The sequence below is a fragment of the Triticum dicoccoides genome, chromosome 7A (assembly GCF_002162155.2).
Source record: "Triticum dicoccoides isolate Atlit2015 ecotype Zavitan chromosome 7A, WEW_v2.0, whole genome shotgun sequence".
NCBI classification, from domain to species: domain Eukaryota; kingdom Viridiplantae; phylum Streptophyta; class Magnoliopsida; order Poales; family Poaceae; genus Triticum; species Triticum dicoccoides.
This window is the reverse complement of record NC_041392.1, coordinates 678,084,531-678,096,390: the sequence shown is the minus strand read 5'-3', so window position 1 is coordinate 678,096,390 and position 11,860 is coordinate 678,084,531. Positions and strand designations below refer to the sequence as shown.

Sequence of the window (11,860 nt, the reverse complement as noted above, 5' to 3'; positions counted from 1 at the left end):
TATAGGAACATGTATAAGTCATGAAAAAAGCAATAGCAAAAAACTAAACGATCAAGTGCTATGCTAATGGAATGGGTCAAGTCAATCACATCATTCTCCTAATGATGTGATCCCGTTAATCAAATGACAACTCATCTCTATGGTTAGGAAACATAACCATCTTTTATCAATGAGCTAGTCAAGTAGAGGCATACTAGTGACACTCTGTTTGTCTATGTATTCACACATGTATTATGTTTCAGGTTAATACAATTCTAGCATGAATAATGAACATTTATCATGATATAAGGAAATAAATGATAGCTTTATTATTGCCTCTAGGGCATATTTCCTTCAGCTTAATGCCGAAAATGCCCTCTATGGAGCCAGCCACTAGCGCCCTAGCTTTATGTCGGACTGCTTCCGAGGTGGTGCACCACCCCGACCGCGGGCCCATTTTTTGTCAATATTTTTGATTGGTGCAATTTATTCTCTGCCGAGATATATAGCCAGTAGCCCTCAAGGTGTGTGTCGGTCTAAAACCCGAGATGCACCTGAAGGATGACATAAGACCACTGATCCCAGTAACCGCTGAGACTCAGGTTGATTTGCAAAATCGGCCTGAGGATCAAGTCCTAGCTCGGCAGAATACTTCGGGACACAAAAAGCGGCGTGCTCAGTCCTCGAGACTCAGGTTGGGTGCGGCCGACCAACCTGAGGATCAAAATCTCCTCGGAAACTGTATTGCACTTAAAATTTTATGCATTTGACAGGCAATGCAGTAGCCATCGAGATATTGGTCGGGTGGCAACACCAGATCAGGGGATCGATGTGCCCCTTTAATATTTGTAAATAATAAGCCCGAAGCCCAGTAGCCCCCGAGTCTTAATGCGGGCACGGGTGGCCGAATTAAGGATCGATATCCATAGCAAAATCACAAATTATGTGTAATGACTCTATGTATCCAAGTACTTTACGTCATTAATGCTCGGATCTGCATTGTACAAAACTTTGTTGACCGACCATCGGCTTCCACCTCCTCGGCCAGTAGCCGAGGAGTGTTTGTCCTACTTTATAAAGCCTTTATGAGGGCAAAGATTTACGACAAACAAGGCAATCTGGCCATACAGTTTTATAAACAAAGGTACGCAGAGAGATATATTATATTACTGTTTAACATAAGAAATGTCTTTCAAAGAAAATAGTCCCGCTATCGATTCCTTTCTTTGGGTTGTCATGCTAAGCATGATCATGAAACCTCAACTCTAATGTAAGAGCAAAATATTCAGAATTTAGTTTGGGAGGCCAGTTACTAGCCCCCGGTAGTGTTCGGCGATAGTCGAGGTCAAGCCATAAACACTTCGGCCAATGTTATGAATGACCCATCATTTAACACAGTCATCGGATCGCTGACCAGTTTACGCTTATTTGTGACAGTCAGTTTTTGGCTTTCTCCACTGAGGTGCTTAACCATGTGAGCTGGAAGCACAATCGCAGTGGTTCTACCTTTGCACACCTAGCCGAACAAAGCGGAACGTAGGAGGCAAGCGCAGGAGCCGGGCAACCCAACTATTGACCAAAGACACAATTCGAAACCGATGCATATATAGCAATATTCGAGAATGTTTTTGCCGAATATCTAAAGGTGTCCGGCGTTGCACTGCGAGACTTGTGCTGAAAACATACAAATAGTTTAAAAGTGCCAAAAGCTTTGAAAACAAAAAACGTCAGTAAAAACATGACGTCCGAACAAGATTAAGTGTTCGGTGTCAATCCGAAAATTGAAAGAGAAAAAAATTGTGCTTCTGTCGTGTTTTGACAACGACCAAGAAGAAAACACATTTACAGCTCATATATAAATTTTAAGAGCCCCCAAGTAGTTGAGCTCGGATCAAAAGGCGACGACCTGTCTAGTGCAAGTCGGTAGCCGTGGAGCAGTATTGCCGGACTGGTTTGACACCAGTATGATATTGAAGATTACTCAGAGGAAGCTTAAAAATTTATGGGCACGTGTTTAAAAACAACGTACAATACCCTCTGAGAAAATTCCTTTAAGAAGGTTGTCCCATATCACGTTCATAAAGAAACATGGATTCGGGTCGGATCCGTATTCGCGCAGAAAACATACCCGAAAAGTGATGCACTAATCGAAAGATTCCCGGAGTTTGGACGGTCGGATCGAGCTGAAATTTTGAGGGGTGTTATATATAGGAATTCCGCAGCCGATCAACGGTTGGATCTTCCAAAGGACATCCGAGCTAGGTGCTGGAGACCACGCCCTAAACTCGTCCAGATTCCCGTCCAGATTTGACAGGGCTTCGGTATATCGTAGATTGCCGGAGATTCCTCCATAGGAACTCGACGAAATTTGGCATGGTTGTTGTAGACTCAATTCTGCACAATTCCACCAAAGAGATCGTCAAAGCGATGCTCTAAGAGGTGGTGGCAGCGGATACAAGTTGGCTTAAACAGCACGGTCGTCCGAGGGCAATGTTGACGTTGAGCCCCTGAGCTCCATGGATGATTCCTCCATGATATTGATAGAGATCGGAGTTGATGTTGATGAAGACCCTCGTCCGAACATGACGATCAGAGATGGAGCACGGTCCTCAGTTGAGCCAAGGTGACCAGTCGAGCTGGCAACGAAGATGCCGGCATCGCAATTGACCTGCAGACGAGCCATCGATCCTTTTGCCGATCACACAACGGAACTCTGAATGAAAGCACCAATGTCGGTGTCAAAACTGGCAGATCTCGGGTAGGGGGTCCCGAACTGTGCGTCTATATAAGGCGGATGGTAACAGGAGGCAGGGGACACGATGTTTACCCAGGTTCGGGCCCTCTTGATGGAGGTAATACCCTACGTCCTGCTTGATTGTTCTTGATGATATGAGTATTATAAGAGTTGATCTACCACGAGATCGTAGAGGCTAAACCCTAAAAACTAGTCTATGGTATGATTGTCTGTATATCTATCGACTAGCCTGGCCCTGGTTTATATAATGCACCAGAGGCCTAGGATAACAAGAGTCCTAGCCGAATACGCCGGTGGGGGAGGAGTCCTTGTCTTGACCACCAAGTCTTGTGGAATCTTCCTTGTATGCGGCACCTGTCCGAACTGGCCCATGAGTATACGGCCATGGGGGTCCTCGGCCCAATCTAACTGACCGGGAGACGACGTGGTGAGTACCCCCTGGTCCAGGACACCGTCAGTTGAATAGAAATCCTTTTTGATTTCTTTTTCATGTAGAACCAAAAGCTTGAATGATGGAAAAGGTTAGCTAGTCTGACATATACTTTAGCAAGACGTTCCAGATGATGCATTTCGTTTTGATAGGCCGCACAAAAATAGCACTAGAGATTCCGAATGGGTGAAAACCGCCCAAAATGCTGCATGGAGGCCGAGCTCCCTGGACGCGGAATTTGAAAAACTGGAAATTCATATTTTTGTGTTTTAAAAAGATTTGAAAATAAAATTAAACATACATCCAGAAACATATTGTACATGTATGTAAATTTTCATGATGAAATACGTTGAAAATGAGAGCTACACAAAGAAAAACAAACCTGTGGCTTTTCAGCACTTGCACCTTTCATTCTCAAAGTTCACATTTTTTTGCAGCTTGCAATTTAAGTTATTTCGTCATGAAATTTTACATGCATATACATTACATCCCTGTATACCTATATATTCATTTTCATAACTTTTTGAAACTGGAAAGTTTCAGTTTTGATTTTTTTCAAAAAAAGAAAAGAAAATTGGCGTCCATGGAGCTCGGCCTTCAGAACACCCTACTCGAAAACCGCACCCCTTTACTCGCACAAAAGGAACTCAAAACAGACACAGCTCAAGCCATGCAATTTACAGAAGTTTATAGTGTTACATCGACCAATAATGGTTTGCTTGTGCCAGATACTCTGCTCCCATTGCGACGGAAGTCAAGCTTATTTACTACTGCTCGTCTCACAAAACCTTCAAAGAAACCACTACTTCTATTTCAGGATACACTCGCATCTGCACACCAAGGGCATGAACAACAGAGTGGCGCAACGCCGGGTAAACACGTCTTGCCACCAGCCTACGCGTCGTCGAGAGCAAGGACGCCTGGGAGGGTCTTGCCTTCCAACAGCTCCAGGCTTGCGCCACCCCCGGTTGAAATGTGGCTCATCTTACTCACCAACCCTGCCTTCTCGACGGCAGCAACAGAGTCGCCACCGCCGATGATGGTTGTCACGCCTTTTGCTGTGATATCAGCCAACTTTTTCGCGATCGCCTGAAGAAAGAATGCATGTTTTAGCAGGAGAAGTGCAGAACACAAACACGTATGTGCACTGTATAAAGTACATGTGCTGGATATGAGTACTCACATCAGTGCCAGCTGCGAACTTCTCAAATTCAAAAACTCCCATCGGCCCATTCCAGATGACAGTCTTGGTAGTGTCCAAAGTTTCACTGAATTTCTTGATAGAATCCGGGCCGACGTCAAGACCCATCCAACCATCAGGAATAGCAGAGGCAGGAACAATCTGTAAATGGTGTCAGGATGAGTACATGATAGCTAGCAAATATCTCCATTCCAAACCATGAACAATTGTGTTGAGTTTGTATCCATGTACAATGCAGCATGACATACATTATATAGATTTTGAGAGATGAAAACGCAACACCCCCCGCGTCGCCCCCGCTCGGGCGACTCGGGCGGGACGCAACCCTAGCCGCCGGGGCTCCCCGTCCTTCTTCCCCTCCCTCCGCCACCGCCGGAGGACGCCGCCGGCCTATAGCCCGGGGGCTGATGGCGGTGGCGGGGGCCTTCCCTCTCTCCTGCGCCATGGGGGCGGTGCGGAGCCCCGCGGTGTGTGGAGGCACGGCCTGATCTGGCCTTGGTGGCGCGGCGGCCGCCTCGGTCTAGGGCGGATGGTGGCGGGTGCGGCGGCTGGCCTTGCTTCGGGCAGCGGCCTTGGCTGCGTTTGGATCATCCTACCTCGGTCTGGCGGTGGCGGCATGGAGGGTCTGGTGGTTGGGTCGGCGCCATGTGTGGTTTGCCCTCTGGACAGATCTGATCTGACCGGTGCGACCTGCTCAATGTGCGGTGGCTCAGATCGGTGGCGACCCGTGCACACGATGCTTGATGGAGGTTCCTTGAGCGGATCCGGGTGAAAACCTAGTTCTCGGCTTGATGCCAAGACCGGTGTTGGCGGCACTCTTTTGTGCCATTACCTTCTTGAAGGCATCGCCGTGGAGAAGCTCCAGATCTCTATCCGCTACCTCCGGGGGAAACCCTAGATCAGTAGATCAGATGACGGCGGCGCGTTGGTGTCGTTTCCTCCTTGGGGGCGTCATTCTTGGAGGCGTACACGGGTTCGAAGGGCCAGTGGGCGGCTTTTTTGATGGAGCGGTGCTTCATCCTGCACATTGATGACGGCGGATCTCGGCGGCGTGGTGCAGTGGAGACTCGGCGCCCGATGCACGGTGCTGGACTCGCGCAGGAGGGGGTTGCTGTCTGGCGTCATGGTGGCGTCGATGGCAGAGTGGCCTGACAAGGTAGAAACCTCAATATCTGCTCTGAAGACGGACCAGTGGAAGATGGCGGCGACGACACATGTGAGTGCGTCTGACCAGTTCATGCCCCAGACCCGGTATGTGGCTCGGTTGGGGTTTCTGGCTTTTGATGATAGGCTTAGGTGAGTGGACTGGGTATTTGGCCCAGCTAGCGCCGCTTCATCATATGGATAGGAGTAGTGGCATTTGATGCCAAGATGGCGGATTCAGGCATATTGTTGTAATACTTTGTAAGGTCCTCGAGAATAATCAATAAAGTGGCCGCATGCATCTCCCAGATGCAGAGGCCGGGGGCCATCCTTCTTTTCTAAAAAAAAATATAGATAATGCCAGACATGTACGACAGAATTACAGAACCATGCATGTCTTGCTCTGCCAGTTATGATCTACATCTCTGCCAACATAAATTCCACAGTAAGTTCTTGTGAAAGTGAATTAGGATGACTTGTATTGCATCAGTTGGTGCCTCCAGCAGATATAGTTTCTTCTATTTTCTTGTACCCGACTTGTATGAATGGTTGTGAGGCTGCTTGCTTTATATATAAAGCGGGGCAAAAGCCTTTTTTCAGTATAATAATACTTGCAATGAATAGAAAATCTAATACACAGCCACTACTATTGAATGATCATACCTTGCTCTCAGCATCTGCAGCAAAATTATCAGCCACCACAATATCAGTGGGAAGCAAAAGAGAGACTCCCTTCGACTTGGCCTTCTCAATAAGCAAGTTTGCCAGTTCAAGCTTGTCTTCCTCCACAAGAGATTTTCCAACAGCATGCCCCTGTGCCTTGTAAAATGTGTAAATCATACCGCCACCAAGGATGAGGATGTCAACCTTCGCCAAAAGAGACTCGATCACCCCAATCTTGGTTGACACTTTGGATCCACCAACGATTGCAGCAAATGGCTTTTTCGGGTTGGCAACTGCTCCAATAAGATAGTCAAGTTCCTACAATGAACATAATCATTATCTAGGACACTTAGCTCAAGAATGGCATCAATTGTTGTAATACTGTAAATAGTAGCAGTGGAGCATTTTCAGTAATTCATGGACCAATGCAACTTGGGCAACACCTTCTGCATAAGAAAGCCAGCGACAGCAGGCCTCAAATACTTGGTAACTCCCTCTGTTGAAGCATGTGCTCTATGTGCAGTGCCAAAGGCATCATTTACATACAGATCAGCAACGGATGCTAGTTTCTTGGCGAACTCAGGGTCATTCTTCTCTTCCTCCTTGTAGAATCTCACATTCTCTAGAAGTAGGACACCTCCATCTGGTAAAGCAGCAGCTAATTTCTCAACTTCCTCACCGATGCAGTCATTGGCCATCACAACCTTTTTAAAGCACATGATGAACAAATCAAGAAAATATAAGATCAGCCAAGGTTTTATAATATGTAAAGAAAACATGAGTTACGTTCTTATAACGTACATCGACTCCAAGAAGCTCAGACAGGCGGGGAACAAGAGGCTTCAAGCTGTACTTCGGGGTGACCCCTTTTGGACGGCCCTGTAAAGACAACAACGTTAGTATTAGAAATGTTAGTTTTTGCTATACTTTTATGTTCTGAAAAAAGATGTTGTTCCGGGTTGGTTTTTAGTGCTCAAATTCACAATATGTGAAAAAACCAGTTAAGTGGCATGAAGATGAGCTCTGAGCATTTCTCATCATACAGCTCCGCGCCATCTCATATTTCCATTCATCAATTAGTTAGTAACACATCATCGATAAGATTAGAAAAAAAATAGTAAGTAAATAAGCAGGGTTTAACACTAAAATGTGGAAGCCTAATCGCATATTGGAAAGTCTATGAAGAGTTAATTAGCTCACACTCAAACACATATACCACCTGGATAGAAAAGGAGGCACTTGAACAAATTGTTTGACATATTACTATAAATGACTAATCGACATATACAAAAGCAATTCACATGAACTGGACAGAGGACTCTGTTTTGTGTGTAAGGTACCGAACAATTCAAGAAAATGAAATTCTAAGTTAATTCTCACTATTTTTGTTATGATAAGGTTTACTATAAGGACGAGACTAACAGGCTACGGCACATAGAGTTCTTAGCTGAAAGAATTTTCTTCTTTTCTTCGTTATCCCACCCCACCCACCCACTCCCAAGAGATTAGTGGACTAACAGAAGACTTGAGTCTGACACTGAATCCCCCGATCTGACACCCTCAGCTCAGGCCGCACAAACTCGTCAGTAAAAGGCCGCAGGCACGGATCGAGGAGGGTGTGCTCTGCTTTGCTCACCAGATGGCTGGCCAGGACGACCCTGGCGTCCTTCCCCATGAGGAACTTGATGGTGGGCACGGAGGCGCGGATGCGGTTGTCGTCGGCGATCCTCTGGCCGTCGTCCAGCGGCACGTTGAGGTCGGCGCGGAGGAGCACCTTCTTCCCGCTGAGGTCCTTGTCGCCCAGGGTGCCCACGCTCCTCTTGGTCGGCATTTCCTCCCTCCCTGGCCCCTGCACCAAATCCGACGCCGTGAACATCAGAATAATCCGCAGAGGAATTACCATGGCGTCGATGGGCTCGGATGACGGGAGATTTACCGGGCCGGAGATCGGTCGGGCTGGCGGTGATTTCAGTCGCTGGTTGGAGTGGAGTTGAGGAAAGGTAGCGGCGCTGTGATTGACTGATTGTAGACGATCGAGGAAAGGCACGCGAAGGTGTTGAGCTTTCTGCCTTTCTCTTCTCTTTTGGCGCTGTGCCGGGCAGGCTCGCTCGCTTCCCCAGCGCTCAAGGCGCGAGCGCTATATCTCGCGTCATGCGAGACCGATAGTTCTCTCTCTGGTCGTCGTTACTGGTCCGGCCCGTAATCGTGCTCTTGAATAAATAAACCCAAATGATAACGCTCATACTCGAATGCCATCGTCATTGCATCGACGTTGCTGTTGAAAAATCTCATCGTTCATGTGGTATCATGAGATGGTTGATGCGGATATGGTCATTACTGTAGTTTGCTGATCACTCTTTCGATCACTTTAGGGCTTTTCTTTTTTTTCCTCGTCTACAAATAGCTTTGGTCTTATATGACTTTACTAGTTGGCGTGTTTTCGTGTGTGAGTTAGTACTGGCTGTGTGCATCCTAATTATGCAGAGGTGGAGTGCATGTTCATTGTGTTATGTATCTTCTTGATGCTTCATTTTAAGTTAATAAAATCCACCATTTGCGGAAAAAAATGATAACACTCACACGTGAGACAAGTTTTCACTTCGCCCACACACGTTGATTCTATCTTGCATGAATCCTAAAGGAATCTGTTAGATTTTCAATGCCACATTGGCATCATCGTGCGTGTGGGCGTTGGAATGTTCGCCCACACGACCCGCAACACGCGGTTGCCAGCTGCGTCGTATAGCGAACCAGTTTCTGCCAACACATTCACCACCTACTCCACGTGTGTGTGGGCTAACTGCTCTTCGCCCACACGACGTTCGTACATTGTTTGATGGCAACTGCAATTGTGCGTACGTGACAACTAGGTAAACACACATGGTGACTATCGTTTGTTGACAGATGGCAATTGCAGTTGCGCGTACGTGGCAACCAGGTAAACACACATGCCAATTATGATTAACCATACATGGCAATTATGATTGGACCACACGTGGCAACTACGTAACACACATGACAATTATTGTTTGATCACATGTCGCAAGTTGTTAATCACACACGGCAACTATGGTTTGATTACACGCGAAAACTACCATTAATTAGACATGACAACTATAGTTAACCAAAATAGAGAGAGTTGACATGTTTTTACAACTATATTTGTCATCCCGGATAACTAAAGTTGCCATTCCCGGGGCAACTAAAGCGTCATCCCGCGGGTAACTAACATAGCTACGCCAGGACGTATGGGCATATTTTCTTCGTTCTACACGCGCGGGGTGCGGATGAGTAGTATTTGTTAGGCGTGTGACACGAAGTACGTGCGCCCACACGTGTGCGCAATTCTAATGTTCACCCACACATGACCCATATGGGTTGCCTTCTACTTATATCATACATAGTGTGTGTGCGGATATTACTCCCACCATATATGTGGGCGTTATCAGCGTCCTAAATAAATGACATGAACAACAAAGGAGCGTGTGGGATTAGATGCGTCGATCTCCTGGTTCCTTCGCTGCGCTTCCAGCCAGTAATCCATCGCTCTTTTCATGTTTCAACCGAAGGTCGCCGACTACTTGAAGTAAATAAACCGGATTTTCAGGTTTTGGTGCATTTTCTTTATTTCACCGTTTTTTCTTCCTTTCTTTCTTCGTTTCATAGGTTTTTTTCCTTTTCCTTCTTTCTTGGTTTTAATCTATTTTCTTCAGTTTTATTTTTCATTTTCTTCTCCATTTCTTCAATCTTTTTTCATTTGTTTCTTCGATTTTATTTTCCATTTTCCATTTTTGGATTTATTTTGTTTCTTTTTCTGTTTTCATTTTTTGGTTATCTTTGTTTATTTTGTTTTTCTTTTCTATATGTTTGGTATATGTCAACAACACAAATTTGATATACATTTAACAATTTTCCAATACAAACTTCACTTTTTAATACATTCTCAACATTTTATACATATTTTAAACAATTTTTAAATGCTTGATTAAATTTTTTCTAAATGCAATATTAACAGTTTTTGAAAACGTGGTTAACATTTTCTCTATACACATTTTTCATTTTTCCAAATGATTGATCAACATCTTACAAATAATTGTTCAACATGTTCTTCAAATGCTTGATTAACATTTTTATATACATGATAAAAAGTCGCTAATTTTGGAAGATCGACTTTAGTTAGTTCTGATTACATCACCAGTCAACTCAATTTTGAAACTACAGTTTACATGTGTATTTTGCTGTTGGGGGATTATGTCCAAGGTTTCATTTTTCTCCATCTCCACTACTAATAAACAATCAAACATGATTTTCTTTAAACGCACCCCATAAAAAGTACACAGATCAATTACCACCGCATGATTAGGTCCACCTAACTTAATCTAACAGCTGGCCTTAACTTGGTCTATTTCATGTGTGCACTTAATAATTTACATTGACTGACCATTCTTCACCGGGTTTCGCAAAAAAAAAAAAAACCATTCTCCAGCGGAGAGAAAAATATGGAATTCCACAACCTGTAACACCCTACAATCATGCAACCCGAAAACAGAAACCTAATCTATACTACCTACTAATAAAAGAAATAGGTATTCTTAGTCCATTTTATTATTTTATAGAAAACCCCCTAATATTTCTGAAATTAAACCCGCAGTACATATTAAATGTTTTTTTAAAATATTCATATATTCTAAACCGTAACTTCAAATTTAACATGTTATATATGGAATTTGATTAGAAAAATATGTAGAATCTGAATATGATGTTATTTTACCTGTTAACAATTAAAAATACTATTTAGGCTGCAATGTTAATCAACAACACATTATCTGTCTTTTTTGCATACCGGTACTGATTCAGATTAGGAATGAACACCTTAGCAAAATTAGAATTGGTCATGAAGTTGAAGATAAGTTTGCTAGAGACACCCAATAAATAAGGACATGTATGACAAAAAATAAAAAAGGACCCAATAAAGATGGGATATCCGCTATAAAAGAAATAAAAGAGAAAAATGCAGAGGAGATCCGATAAAGATGAGATGTTGGGCTATTCTCCTATATATAAGAAGAAAAAAAGAGGACATGCATGAAAAAAAGTAAAAAAAAAGCATGCATGACAAAAAATAAAATAAAAGACAAGTTTGATAAGATATAAATAGTGATGAAACTGAGACCACTGCCTATGACATGTATGGCAAGAAATAGTGATGAAATAGGGGTGTAAGTACCCGCGTCCACATGAGACCATACAAAAATGTTCTTTTCCAGACAATTTTTTTCCTCTTTTTATGATTAAAAATCATGTATCTTTTTAACAACCTTTTTAACAACTCTTCATGTATTTAAAAAATATGCATGTGAAAAAAAGTGTTAGTTACCCTAAGTTGGCAATTAAAACTGCCATTTATGCACACATGTCTCCGTTGTGTGCTCATGTGTCATCATTTGTTTTTTCGTTTTTCTTTACTCATCCGTAACAACACCATTCTGCACATGACATGAATAAATGCATGATCACTTGCCAGTTTCTTTATATGGATTAAATTTACATGCAAGCCGTGTTGAAATAGAACACCTGTTAATTTTAAACTGCGCTTTTATAGGTTAAGACCATCTTTATTTGGGCCGTAACTATACATTATCAGATTATAGACCTTTTTAATAAAAAATTAAAAGCGTACAGTATTTTT

At 43.6% G+C, this 11,860-nt stretch overlaps 1 protein-coding gene across 1 annotated transcript; it reads right to left on the bottom strand.

The window, feature by feature from the left end:
* Positions 1–3,806: 3,806 nt before the first annotated feature.
* On the bottom strand, positions 3,807–8,257 carry LOC119330922 (phosphoglycerate kinase, cytosolic-like). The gene is made up of 7 exons (XM_037604059.1): positions 8,108–8,257; positions 7,808–8,020; positions 6,973–7,050; positions 6,615–6,875; positions 6,172–6,489; positions 4,348–4,506; positions 3,807–4,253 (listed from the first exon to the last, which is right to left on the bottom strand). The coding sequence occupies exons 2-7, from the start codon at positions 8,000–8,002 to the stop codon at positions 4,059–4,061; spliced, it is 1,206 nt and encodes a 401-aa protein (XP_037459956.1). The 5' UTR covers positions 8,003–8,020; positions 8,108–8,257; the 3' UTR covers positions 3,807–4,058.
* Positions 8,258–11,860: the final 3,603 nt, after the last annotated feature.